General features: G+C 56.0%; 1 protein-coding gene across 3 annotated transcripts in view; it reads right to left on the reverse strand.

Moving 5' to 3' along the window:
* Positions 1-1,573: 1,573 nt before the first annotated feature.
* PPP2R2B (protein phosphatase 2 regulatory subunit B, beta) overlaps positions 1,574-13,980 on the reverse strand; it is a 74,917-nt gene continuing 62,510 nt past the window's right edge. For all 3 annotated transcript variants that reach the window (XM_014948202.1, XM_014948203.1, XM_014948201.1), the window contains 5 exons: positions 11,331-11,508; positions 9,337-9,501; positions 5,089-5,258; positions 4,493-4,584; positions 1,574-3,606 (listed from right to left, as the gene is read on the reverse strand). In XM_014948202.1, the coding sequence (XP_014803688.1) occupies positions 3,327-3,606; positions 4,493-4,584; positions 5,089-5,258; positions 9,337-9,501; positions 11,331-11,508 (885 nt within the window). In that variant the 3' untranslated portion in view covers positions 1,574-3,326. The remainder of the gene's footprint in view (positions 3,607-4,492; positions 4,585-5,088; positions 5,259-9,336; positions 9,502-11,330; positions 11,509-13,980) is intronic.

A 13,980-nucleotide genomic window follows, 5' to 3' on the forward strand; every position in this document is an offset into this window, starting at 1 on the left:
TTTGCTCCCCACACCCCAGTTCATGGCAGGCTCTGGTGAAAGGCGGTGGTGACACCATCCCTCGTCCGTGGCACAAAACCCCGTTTCCATGGAGGTGAGGACAAATGTGGCTTCTTTAAATGTCAAAATCCTTGCTGGAAGCTTTGAAGAGCTCTCTGAGCACCCGGGACTTAACCGGGGGCTCTTTGGGAGGAAACGCCCTCGGTGCTGCTCTGGGGGGTGTCACCACACGGTGAGGAACAAACCAGGGCTGGGATCTGCGTCATGTGGATGGAGGTCATGCCGTTAATGTGAAGGTAAATGAGTGTCTGTTTGAATAACATTTCCTTGACAGTATAATCCATGCCCTGCAGCTTCTAATTAGGTGCTGCTGTTTAAATTCATCACCAAGAACAGCAGAGAATTAGCGACCAGGCTGCAGAGGGACTGACAGTTCCTTTTAATGCTTTACCAAATAATGAGATTTGTCCTGCTCTGGGGGGGGCGTTGGACACTCCTGGGGATTCACCATCACCACCCTCCCTCCCAGGCTCTCCCTGGGCAGACGTGGCACCGGCAGACCAAGGCTGGCCCTGGCCGTGCCACACCGAGCTCATGGACCTCGGCCCATCCTGCGCCAGAGTGAGAGGAGCCCCAGCTGCCCCGTGTCCTCCCCAGCTCCTCTGCAGCCTCCCCACAGTGCGAGGGGGATGTTGTGAGGTTGTCCATCCTCATCATGGCTAATTAATTGGCTGTGGGTGTCTGCATGGAGGCAACGAGCTCAGCTGCCACCAACGTGCAGCATCTCCCCCCAGCCCTGGCCGGGTCAGGGAGAATGGCTCAGCCCCACCTCAAGGTGGGGAACTGAGAGAAACGCTCCTCGGGGCCAGGAGCCATAAAGATATATGTTTATCTGTTTACTGCCCAGCCTGTGTGTGGAGCTAGAACTGTAGTTGGTTTCTATGATTTAAGGTGTTTGGTCTGAGATGAGGCTGAGGCCTCAACTCCCCCCCCCAGGGCACCTCCTTCATGGGCACAAATGTCCCCACGAATCACTGTGACCCATCGTTCCTGCGACGCCGGGCACCGGGGAGCCCCCCCTTTGCCAGCAGCTCCGGCTGGTGGCAGAGACCCTGGAGCAGGGCAGTGCCCGGCTGCTGGGCTGGCCCCTGATGCCGGGGGTGCTCAGGGGGTCCCAGTCGCTCCCCAGGCTCTGTCACCGGGAAGGAGGGTCCAGGCAGCTCCCTCTTCCAGGGGCCGGGCTGCAGGGCAAGAGCAATAGCCCTTGTCCCTCCACATTGCCCTGAAATGGGGGGTATTTAGTGCTGAGGCCAGGCGAGGGGCTGGGAGGGGAGGATGTTGCTCCCACACCAGAGAGCGGGACATCATTGTGGGCTGTCACCGCAGCCTCAGGGAGCGTCCCCAAACGGCACCAACCGGCCACGGCCCCGCGATGCCACGTCCCTTGGTTTCTCCAAGGCCCCCACGGCTGCAGCGAGCGTCGGGGCTGCAGCTGGACGGCGTTCCCCAGGGACCACCACGGAGCTGCCCTCACCCAGCACAAGGCACAACAAGCAGCGACACCACACACAGACACATTTGGGACAACTTTACTTCTGACACCAGAGTGCAGGCTTTCTTTACAGGAACCAAAAAAGAACATTTTTTTAAAAAATGTTTCATTTACTCTTGCTATTTTTTTTTTACCATTTCATTTTTTAAAAAAAAAAGTTACTCCTGAAAGCCATCACGTGTAACAAAGTTCTAAGCCAGTGCACTTTGTTTTTCCCTTGTCATCTCTCCTCTGACAGCAGCGAGCTCTCCCTGCGCTGCCGGGGACCCCGCAGCACCCCGGGCTCTGTCCCGCGGCCCGGGCACAGCCAGGGGTCCCCACCCCCGTTTTCCATGGTCCCTTGCTCCTGGAGCCGGCAGCGTTCGTGTCCCTGGGCGGGTGGAAGAGCTGGAGGCCGCGGTGGGACACATTGGGGAGCTCCTGGTGCCCCGTGGAGACTGTCCCGGGGGGCACTTTGCCCGTGGAGTCGTGCCAGGATGTAGGATGCGGGCGCTGATGGGATCCCCGCTGCCCCCCGGAGCGGATGCAGAGCAGGGTCACCTTCATGGAGCCACTTCTACAGTGACAGTGTTGAATTTGTTTTTTTTAATTGACTTTATTCATTTGCTTTTTGTTGCAGGAGCAGTTTTCAGATTGACTGAAACTTCAGTAGTTCTTTTTTTATCGAAAAGCTGCTCAAGTAAAAGAGGGACCTGAACAATCTCCAGAGTAGAAAGGGGCAGCCTTGCCATGCAAAGAGGAAGAGTTATTGTTTTTATTATTATTATCATTATTATTATTATTATTATAATGTAGGACCACAGACAGCCTCTCTCTGAAGCAGTCAGGTGCTAACAGCAATATACGGTTGAATTCTTTTTTAGAAGGTCATAAATTAGCAACCTATACTTTATCTTTTAAAAAGTTGAATAAATAAATAAATTAATTAAAAAAGAAAGGGAAAATGAGAGAGAGAGAGACAGTCACAACATGCAAGAGCTTACAACAGAACAAGTAAGGATGACCAAAGCAAAAGACAAGAAATGCAGAAGAAAAGCCCAGGTTCAATTTGGTTTGCAATCAATGCAGTTTGGAAGCATCATTTATAAAGGTATTTCGTATACCAAAAAAGGCACCACAGTATCCACAAAGCCAAATCCTCAGGAGAGTGTTGGGGGGGGGGGAGCAGCGGGGCCAGCGCAGACCCCGCTCAGTCGCAGCAGATCCCCCCTTTACGCTTGTCCGTTGCAAAGCTGAACTGTTCCGTTTTACGTTTGGTTTTGCTGTGTTGGTAAAAACACAAAATAATAATAATAAAAAGACAAATGTGAAAAATGGCAAAGGGGATGGTGTTCTGGTCTTGCAGCGTAACCAGTGGGGTATTTCTAGGACCAGTTTAACACAATCTGCTGTAACTAGAGCTGCCCCAGGGCACCCAGCTGGTGCCCGGCGCCCCTTCTCCCCCTGCCCAGTCACCACAGGGGGACACCAGTGGGGGCAGCCAGCCCCCCACCGCCGGGGAACCGCCACAGCCAGAGCCTCCACCTCCCCACCTCACGCCTTCGCTCTCCACAGGTAAATAAAGAGAAATCTGGTGTCTGCTGGGTGCCCCCCTGCCCTGGGGGGTGGGTGTGCTCCCCTCTGCACAACAGGAGCTGCAGAGCAAGGACTGAACAATGGAACAGGAAGGAAAAGGGAAAAAAAAAGACAGACTGACAGAAAGAAAGAAAAGAAAGAGCTGAAATCTTGTGTTTACTAGTATTCAGTACATGAGATTCCTAAAGACCTTGTCCTCCTAGTTAACCTTGTCCTGGAATATATACAGGTTATTTGTTGCTGCCACGGCGATGATGTTCTCGGAGGGGTGCCAAGCTGTGTGCAGGATCTTTTTGCTAAAGTCCAGACTGTCCACGCTGATCTCGTCTTTCCTGCGCTTGCCGCCCACGCAGACCTTGCGGGGCTTGAGGATGGCGCGGGGTTTGCTGTTCTCCCGCGAGGCCTCCAGCGTCACGTCGCGCTTGGTGTTGCGGTCGAACATGCGGAAGAAGTTGTTGTAGGAGCCGGTCATGATGACGCTGCGAGGAGGGAGGGAGGGAGGGAGGACGGGTCACCCTGGCCCCGCTGCCCACCTGGTTGTGACACCCCCAAACTGCCCAGACAAGGGGACACAACTGGGACACCAGGCAGCACGTCCCCACCCCACACCAAAGGGCTCAGGCTCGGTCAGTGAAGTGTCCCCATGTCCCCCCATCCTCAACCGAGGGAGTGTGCACAGGGCAGGCAGCTCCTCCCAGGACAACACCACATGTAGAGATCAGTCTTTACAGCAAAGATTTAGCCAACCTAAACCAAATTATTTTCACACCTTTTTAGAGCCTGAGTATCCAGAGGCATAACAAGGTTTGGAATTTGGGCTTCAGGCTCAGTTGTGCCTTGTTAACTCACACTGATGGTTCAGGGAGAAAAACGTGGGGATCCTGCCAGGTCAACTGGTCTGGCACATCTTCTGCCTCCTGGTGTGATTCACACGTGGGTAGTTGTGACACCCCCCCACACCCCCCCCCCCCACCCAGATTTTGGCAGTCTGGAGCCAAATGCATCACCACCCTGCTCCTGGTGTGGGTGATGGAGACAGGAACCCAACTCATCCCAGGTAGAGCTGGGTCCCCATCAGATGCCCTCAGCAGTGCCTGGGAACAGGGCTGTGGGTTTGGGTGACCTCCATGGTACCCACAGGAGAACCCTCTAGACCCCACACCCAGCCGAAGGTGGGGAAGGGACCACATGGGGACACGGGAGCCACCAGCCCATCTCACAGCATCACCCTCCAGTCCCAGCGGCACCTGCAGAGCCGGGTGCTGGGATGCTGCGGTGCTGGGGTGTTAAGGTGTCGGGGTGCTGGGGTGCCAAGGTGCTGGGATGTTAAGGCGTCGGGATGCCGGGTGCCGCCGTGCCACTCACCTGTCTGACCCGTTCCAGACGCACTCGAACTTGTCGAAGATGCAGTCGTTCTCGTAGAGAGAGCACAGCTTGCTGCGCAGGTAGTCGTGAACCTGCCGGGGAGGGACGGGCATGAGGCCCCTGCACCGGCCGGCAAACGCCAGCCTGGGGCTCGCTGGGGGTGAAGGACCCGGCCCCGTGCTCGCCGCAGCCGAGCCAGGCAGCGTTGGAGTCACCATTGCACATCCTGGACCACGGCCACCATCCCGCTGTGAGAAGCAGCACCAGAACCGCTCCATGTATGGCTCAAGCCACACCAGGGATGTCCCTGGCAGAGGGTGGCAAGGACCATTGCTCTGCCCCAACACCCTTGGGGCTGCCAGCACCTGCACATCCCCTCCTCACCCTCACCTGACCTGGGGACATGGGTTACAACTCACCAGGCCACTCGAGTCCACATTTAACAGTTCTCTGTTTGCTTTCCATGATTTAACAGCATGACGTGCCCATCCATCAGGATTGTCCCTGTCCCCTCTGCTGCCGGTCCAGGAGCATGGCTTGGGGAAGAGCACGGTGGGTGCCTGATGGCTGTGGGTGCCCAGACGTGTCACACTCACCTGGTAGGTCTCAATGGGCCGGTTCTCCATGTTCAGGTCCCACACCTTGACGGTGAGATAGTCTCGGGTCATGATATACCTCCCACTGTGGCTGAATTTGACATCGGAGATTGAGGAGATGATCTCAGAAAAAAACGAGCGGTTACTTGGATCTTCGGGCTCTTCAAAAACTGTGGAAGAGGAAAGGACAAGCCCCGGCATCAGCCAAGGCAGGAGTTCCCTGTCCCCAGGACCAAGCACCACAGGATGCTCCTGGGTGGGGAGCGGGCACCCCCGGAGGCTCCAGACCTACAGACGGCACCTACGGACGGCATCACCGCCCCCGAGCCCCTCCAGCCCCCGTGCCACAACCCCCCTCTGCTGAGAGGAGGCTCCCGTGACCCCTGACATCACCGCAGTGGGACCGGCCAGTGCTCCCCACTGCTGGGCTTGGCCCACAGCAGACAAATGTTTGTATTTTAAGGACTTGGCACAATCAGAGCTCCTTTGTCTGCAGTGCCTGCAGTGAGGAAGCAGGACCATCAGAGACCCATCTATCAAGAGCACCAGGGAAGACCACAAGATTTAGAGCCTCGTCTGTCACTTCTGCCCTCTGGAAATCAATGCGCAGCATAACTGAAAGTCAATGTAAATATTTTATAGCTACTGCAACCTGCAGATTTAATCTGATCAATTTCTGAATAAATCACAGTTTGAACAGTTTGAAGGAGAATGATGAAGTTCCAAATTAAATGTATTTACAAATCTGATTTCAAAGTAACATCAGCTTTACAAAACCATCTCAGAGGTGCACCAGGAGACACTGCTGACAGGGGACATCTGTCCAGCTGCCTCTGTCGGCCCCTGCAGACAGCTCTCCCCCAAAGCACTGGAGCACACTGCTGGGTAAACGGAGAAGCTCATGAGCAAACCCTCCACTATAAAACCTCTGCCCTGGGGGCTGTTGGCTCCAAATCCCCAGTGCCAAAGCCTGCACCGAGCCCTGGCGTTGGTTCAGATTTGTCACCCCCTCGCTGAGCCCCTTGGTACCAATGTCTGAACTCCTGAGCATGGCAGGAAAAATGCCTGAAGTGCCAGTGGAAACGGTCTCTCCACAAATGAGACATGGCATTGCCCACAGCAGGACCCAGCTCCGCGTCCTTTCATCACCAGCAGGAAAGCTGATGGCATGTCAGGCTTTTTTAAATAAGAAAAGTGACAGCAACAAGAGAAAATAAAGATCTGAGGCAGTCTGGGGAGAGCATCTGAATGCCGTGACTTGTCTTTGCTGTGATCATCCCAGGTTTGCTCACACCGGGCCGGTCGGCGTCGTGAGGCTTGTTTTAATGCTGCATCGTTGCCGTCACGGGCACGTGTGTGAGCTCATGTCACAGCTGGAGGTGCTGGGCTTATAGGACAGGAGCAGGAGGAAATTGTTGCTGATGCTGCAAAAATAGAAAACGTTAAAAACTGAGGATCAACTGTCAAACAGGAAAGGCCTCAGAGAATGAACCCAGAGCTGAGGCAGCACTGAGATGAGCCAGCAAGGGTGAGACGGCTGCGGTGCGAGGGGCTGGAACAGCTTCCCTGAAGCCAGGTACCATGCCCCCAGCCGGGATGCAGGTACCATTCCTGCTGGCACAGTGTCACGTCCCCGCTGCCCCTTCCTCCAGAGAGTCTCTCTCCTCCACATCCTGCCCCGAGCAGCAGAGAGGGTCCTCTGTCCCCTTATGCCTGCGGGGAGCACGGGGGCATCAGCCCAGCAGCAGAGCGAGGGGTCCCGTGCCACATCTCCTCCGTGCCCAGGGACAGGGGGCAGGATCCAGCTGTGCATCGAGTCCAGTGCGGGATCTGGACCCAAATACAGTCCAGTGCAGAGGATCCACGGACTTTTCACAGCCCAGCGCAGCCGAGAGCCGAGGGCTGGCCTGGGACCCGGGGGAGCTATTTTTGCCTCCCGGCTGAGAGCTTTTGTGGGGCTTTGCTCCCGCTGCAGAAGCAGATCTGGGCTGCTGAGCTCATGGAAAGGATTTCTGAGCACTAATTCTCTGTTACACAACAAACCTATTTTCCTCTGACAGGAGCTGCCCTCCCTGCACCGTCCCCCCCGCCCCAGTCCCCCATCCCCAGCAGCTTCCCTGGCTCTCTCTCCTCAGGGACACCACCAAGCTGCCCCAGAGGGGCTCCCGAGCCCAGGGTGGCCCTGCTCCTCGGGGACACCACCAGCCTTTCCAGCAGCCGCGACGCAGAGCGTGGCTGGGCCTTCCTCCCCGGGGCATCCCCAAAGGGCAGCAGTGCCTGCCCAAACACAAGGGGGGGGCTTCCTTTAGAAATAGTTCTGCAAAATTGGCCAGGAAATACCTGTAAGCTGTTGGCTACCTTATCAAAGCATCTTTGTGGCCTCCTTATTTCTAACCAAAGCTGAAACTGTTTTCAGCAAGGAATAAACGTTGCTGTAACGCAGTCAGCAGGGAAAAGACAAGGGAAAGGTCTTCCTTTGGGAAAGAGGCTGCATTTTGAGCCTTCTGTTTGAGGAGCTTGGTAGGTACAATCACAGGTGACTCCTTAAAACAAAGAAGTGGAAAGCCCAATGCATTTGCCCTGGGGAAATAACTCTAGTAACCCCCAACAGGGTTTCTCTTCGCTTTCCCACACACTTCTCAGAGCAGGATTGCTTCTGCTGGTGCTCCAGGAATCCCCATCTCTCCTTCGGCTTCCTGTGACACTTTGGACAATGGCGATTTCTTCGTGCATCCCCTGCCAGGACCCCTGCCCCAGCGGTGCTGCAGCTCCGGCTCCACGCATCCCTGCAGAGCCCGCGTTCCTGGACGGAGGCTGATGCTCTCCCTGAGGCCAGTTCTGCCACTGGAGGAACACGCACGGTCTCGCAGATCACAGGAGCCCCACATAAAATGGGCAAACAGAATTTAATAAGAGAAGCACATAAGTAAAAGCTGGCCCTGAGCAGCACACTGCGTCTATCTAAATAAACATGACTGGGATGTGCAGCACTGTCTTCTGCATTTTTATTAAATATTGACAGTTATTAAATGTCTCCGTTGGAGGACTTGCTTCCAAAAGCCAATGTTGCTTTTCATTTTGAACTTTGATGAACTGTCTCAATTTCCACTCACACATCTGCTGAACCGCAATTGACTGCGGCTGATGCTTCCGAGGGATGGAGGGGAATCAATAAGGAAATGTCACGGGAGAGGTCAAACCCAGCCGGGATCTCACCGGCCGGTGTGCTCGCTGGGGTACCCACACAAAGGGAAATGCCAGGGGGGGCTTCTGCCGCCTGAGTGTCAGGAAAATAAATTTTGTTTGTGCCTTAATCGTGTTCTGGTCCTCAGCTGGGAGCTGCTACTGCAAGACTGCGACACACGGCCGCGAAATGCAAGAATAGAAAGGTGTGTTTTGCTCAGGATTTGGGAAAACTGCCACTTGGTATTTCCGAATCTCCAGACAGCGATGTAACCCTTCCTCTCCATCCACTGCACTCCAGTTTAAATCCAGGTATGAGGCTGCAACTGCAGCTCAGGAGCACAAAAGCAGCAGCTGGCGTGTAACTCCCTATTGCTGTAGGAAACCGAGACCTGGAACGCCCGGGCGCTCTCTGGATGAAGATTATCAGCCCCGGGCTCCAGTAACTCACACCCTCCTTGTGCGTGTTGTTCTTTTAACACAATCACACTTTAAATACTGAAAACCTCCTCAATTTCCCACAAGATACCGGCCACTTTCTGAAGAAAACTCAAACAAGGATGCGCAGGGGTTCATCCAGAAACGACCCCCGACACGTGTGGGCTGAGCAGGAACCGGGCTTGGCTGGGGAGGACCAGGGACAAGCTCCCCCCTGCCCAGCTTACCCGTTTCTGAGGGGGCTGTTCTGCACATCCTGACCCCCAAGGCATCAACTGCAGGACAGGAGGCTACTTGGACAAACAGCCTGACAAAATGCAGCTCTCGCTCTCTCTCTCCCAGCACCGACATCCCCGTGGTCACTGTGCACTGACACTCCCACAGCCCCTGGACCCAGCCATCACCCCGTGGCTTTAAAGGGTCCCCAAACACTGTGGGGCCAGGGCCAGGCAGGATGGAGGGCAGTCAGCTACAGGAACGCCGAGGGGCGGCTGGACCACCGCCTGGCACAGCGCAGGGAGGACAGGGCAGGGCAGGGAGTCCTGAGCCCAGGTCAGTCTCTGCACTCCCTTTTTGGGGCTCTTTTAATCCGAAGGACACCCTGTCCGGGCCGTGGGCTCTACTCACACTTGGCGTGGCGGTCGCAGAGGGCGGAGGTGCGCATGTCGCACAGCCGGATGGTGCCTTTGCTGCTGCTGTAGACGAAGGTGTTGCAGTGGTGGGGGTGGAACTCGGCGGCCGTGATCACCTCCGTCAGCTCCTCCATGTTGGCTGGTTTGATGTCCACGATGTCTGGCAGGGTGAGTCAAGGAGTCCCTGCTGCCCAGCCCAGACCCCACTGCTCCTGCTGCCCCTCCTGACGATGTCCCTGGCTCCCAGGCTTCCCCCCACCCTGTGACAACCAGGAGCCCCCCCAGGGGTGCTTGGGCTCGGTGAAATGCTGGGCTCAAAGCCGTGCTGCAGACCCCTTCCCCAGGCCCCGCGGGGGACGGTGCCAGCAAGGACCCACGTGGCCCCAGACAGCCCCCCGGCGCCGCAGGGGACGGCTGACAAGTGTCTGTCCCGGCCTGACACCGAGCCAGTGGTCACATGTGGACACAGCTTCAGATCCTGCAGTGCAATCCGGACAGCCAGCATGGGACAATATACACACCATGCAGAGGGAAAAAGAAACAACACCTTTTCTCACCCCCCTGGGAAGCAAATTAGGATCCTGGCAAGATCCTAATTAAAAACAAGAAAGACAAGGATATGACTTTCCCACCCACGTGGGGTGTTTTACAGCAGTGAGTGTCTGCAGAAGAAGCTGCTGCAATTCCCGCCCCTGTGAGGTTTCACAGCCCGGCCGTGCCACGTCTGCAGCAGAACTGGGGACCTGCTTCCAGCCAGACCTGGACCCCGCACAGAGCCCGGCAGGACAGCGATGGCTCCCTCCCAACTGCCCCAAGTCTGGTGATACTGGTGTCCGTGGGGCACTCTGACAGTCTGCGCCGAGCATCGGTACAGCACGGCACTGTCACCACGACACCGCACTCCCTGTGGGTCTGCACCGATCTCCTGACCCTCAGCAACCCTCCCACGACACCCCCATGCTTTGCTCAGCAGAGGTTTCCAGTCTCTGCTCCCTGAGGTTTTACCCAAATCAGCACTCCTCACCTTCTTCCCCAACAAGCAACATACATCACAGCTCTGCTCAACAGTACCCATGTTGAGCCCCCACCAGCCCCACGCCTGTGGCTGCTGAAATTCTCCCCAGCTGCCAAAAGTTGCCACGCGCCCTGGGGATTTCTCAGTAGAAATCGCTGTATAAATATCACTAATGATTAGTGCCCCGTTGCTATCATTTCTGATGCAGCTGCTACAAGGGTGACTGGCACGACCTCATTTGTGGGACGGTGACTGGCAGCCTGTCACCCGCTGCAGGGTATAATGGAGACTGCACCATTAATAGTTCCTCTCTCCCTCTTCCCCAAGGCATCTGTCTTCTCCGTCACCCACAGAGCCCCCTCTCTCCCGCCCGCCCCACGCACACCCTGCAGGCAAAATGCAAAACCGTGTCACCCGCACGGGGAGGCAGCAGCAGGGATGATGCCAGCTGAGCCCTGCACCGTGGAGGGACCGGCTTGGTCCCACAGCCAAAGGTGCCCGACAGAGACATCCCAGTGTCCCACCAGCATCCTGGCTCAGCCCGGGCAGAGATGAGAGGGACAAGCCTTGGTAATGTCACCTGGGGACGGGATTTCAGGTGTTCCACAGTCAGCAGCACAGAGCACAGCACTACATCATGCTCCTGAGCCCCTGCCAGAGGGGGAAGCTCCTGCACCGAGGAACCAGGATGGGCGAGCGGGCATGGGGCCAAGCGAGATCCCACGGTACCTGCTTGGTCCCACCAGAGCAGACATGGCCACGGCTCTACTCCTTCCCGCAGAGCTGGACCTCACAGGTCCCCCTCCACCACCCACCTTCACCGGGAACCTGCCTCCCCATCCAGCCTTCTTGTTCTCCCACCAACATCTGCCTGTCTCTGGGCTCCCAGGGCTTTCACACCCCACTCCCCAGCCGAACCATCTCCCTTATATCTGCCCTGGGACCGTCCCGGGGCCACGTGCACCAAAGGATACTAAAACTTTGATTTGTGATCTCAAAGTTCCAGAGGTTTATCCTCAGGTCGTCTGCCGACATGTAGGTCTCGTAGTCGCTGTTGACGGAGATGGAGTTGATGTGGTAGGTATGAGCGTTGGCAAACACCCGCCGGGGGGTGGCCTCCACCATCAGGTCCATGGGCCGGAGCACGGGTACCTGCGGGATGGGAAGCAGAGTGTCAGCACCCAGGGAAACCTCACGCCCTCCTAAACATATGGACAGAAGGACAAGCAGACACAAAAGCCTTTTACGGTTGAAAGAGGCACCAGTACAGTTAGATAGTTATGGGGCAGCCAGAGCCCAGTAAACCCGGCTCGGATCCCTGCTGCAGCAACTGCTCCTTCTTTGAAAAAAAAATAATAAAAACCACTTCTGCCTTGTTTTGTCACCATTAACTGGAATCTGAAACTCCTGGAGCATTTCTAACAGAAATGCATTTCTGGAGGGAGCCAGTCAGCACAGATTTTTATTTTAACTTCTTTGCATTTGCTTCACAGTGAAGCGAGGGAGGAAAGAGATGAGAAGAGACAGGAAAAAGGAACGCACGGGGCAGGGACAGATGGAGGGACTAGAACCAGGGATATACACCATCGCCCTTGGATTAATAAGCATAACTCATGTAAACATGGGGGGACGGAGGGATGCTGTAAGAAGAACATATGCAAGGAGCAGTGTAAGTAATAACTTCAGATGTAACGCTCTTAAGGCACCTTAATACCCGGGGAAGGTGTCAGTGCTGCACTCCCCTGTGCTGGAGCTGCTCCCTCAAGCCACTTCATCACCGTGTACATTATCTGTGCGCTGCCCATAGAGATTTCCCATGGCTGCCGAGGTGGGGACAGGCGTGTGACAGCCAGCTGGAGTGACACGGGAGCACAGGGACTGCCAGCGCAGAGCCTGAGCTTAATGTGACGAGCCTGCCTGCTAATTCCACCTGACACGGCCAATGATGCATCGTTTGCTGCTGAAGGGCTCTGCTCAGCCATCTGGGGACGGAGGCTCCCGCTCCGCTCGGGGGTTACAGGGGACGGGCTGTCGTTCAGCCCGACGGAAACACGATGGTTGTGCACAGGGGAAGGGTTCATCAGCTACACCAGGCCTCTGTGGGCGAAAAATAAGCATGGCCAAGGCTTTGGCAGGGGCTCTCGGTGAGCGCGGTGATGCCGTGTGGCTCCGTGGGGTCACAGCGCAGCCCAGCCAGAGCCCTGCCGCGTGCAGCAACCAGGGATAAGCCATTGCCACTGCCCGCACCCGGCACAATGCCCGGCCCCATTCCTGTGGGGCAGCCAAGAGAAACTCTTCAGCCAAGAAAATTCACCACGTGTTACCTCAGAGCCAGATTGTGGGGAGATTTTTTTATGTCTGGAACTTGTTCTGGCAGCAGGTAAACTCCCACGAGAGGAACACGCCTGGTCATCCCTGAGTATTTTGCTAAGGCAGGATTTCTTACCAGCTGTGGTGGCAAGAACCTGCACTGGAATATGGAAACCAGCAAGTGTCCGTGCCCCTTCTCACCATATACTGCCAGCTGTAGCTTAAGGGTATCACCAATAAGTATTTAAACCTGAAAGCACTGACATTTTGTGGCAGGAGGAGCTGGGAAAGCACTGGGAGCACACCTGGGCTTGGGGTCTTGTCCCTCGGCAGCAGAACCCTGAAGGGAAGCAAACCCCGTCCCGAGAGGCCAAGGGGAGTGGCTGCCGCCGGTGCAGGATGGGCCCAGCCTGAGTTCAATGTCTTCTTGCAGAAACCTGCCCCGAATCTGTCTGGGAACGCCAGGGAGGCCAACCTGAATCCATGCTGACAGCCCGAGGCCAGCACCGGCCCTGATGGCCGCCCTCGCTGACACAGGAATGCCAGACAGAAAAGAGCCCTCTGCCTCCCTCATCCAGCCGGCTGCCTCTGGCCAAGCTGGTCCCCAGCCCCGTGACTCCCAGCCCCGCAGCCCCTTCCAGCGGGACAGACCACCCGTTACACTCCTGCCCAAGGCACAGCAAGGGAAAGGAGTGGGTGGTTTGGGGGACGACCCCACAGCCATGCTGTCCCCAGCCCAGCCGGGCGGCAGCGGTCAGTGTCGGTGAGGAGAACGCTCCTAACGAACCGGGACACATGGCAGCAACTTAAACTTGGCGCTTTTTTTTTTTTTGAAGCACAGGGAGTCCAAGCCAGCGTCTGCTTAAACCCCCTGGCCTCCCCCAGCTTCGCCATGGTGATCCTCCACCGCAGAGACCCCCCCAGCGCATCCCTCCTCCAGCTCCAGAACCACCGGCAGGGCAGGCGCTGGTGTCACATACACCCATTATTAAAGGGTAATTCAGTGTAACAAACCGCATCAAGTACATAGAAAGGCTGTCAAATAAAATAAACCACTAATGAATTAAATTAGCTGTTTTAAGGAAGCAGGGGGGGGGAATGCCAGTCATTTTTCATCTAAAACAAAATACGTCTTAATTTTTCTTCCTGCCTTTAGCAGCAATCCCTGTGAAAGAGCCGGCCCCACTCATTCAGAGCACACGACACTCATTCCTCTCTCCTCGCCTGGCGAAGGCTTCCCCTTTCCAGAGTTAATGAGGCACTAATCCTCCCTTCAGCTGTAAAACTCATTTTCTCCGTGGCTGGGGGGTGGAG

This window comes from Calidris pugnax, unplaced genomic scaffold (genome assembly GCF_001431845.1).
Source record: "Calidris pugnax isolate Ruff unplaced genomic scaffold, ASM143184v1 scaffold27, whole genome shotgun sequence".
NCBI classification, from domain to species: Eukaryota; Metazoa; Chordata; class Aves; order Charadriiformes; family Scolopacidae; genus Calidris; species Calidris pugnax.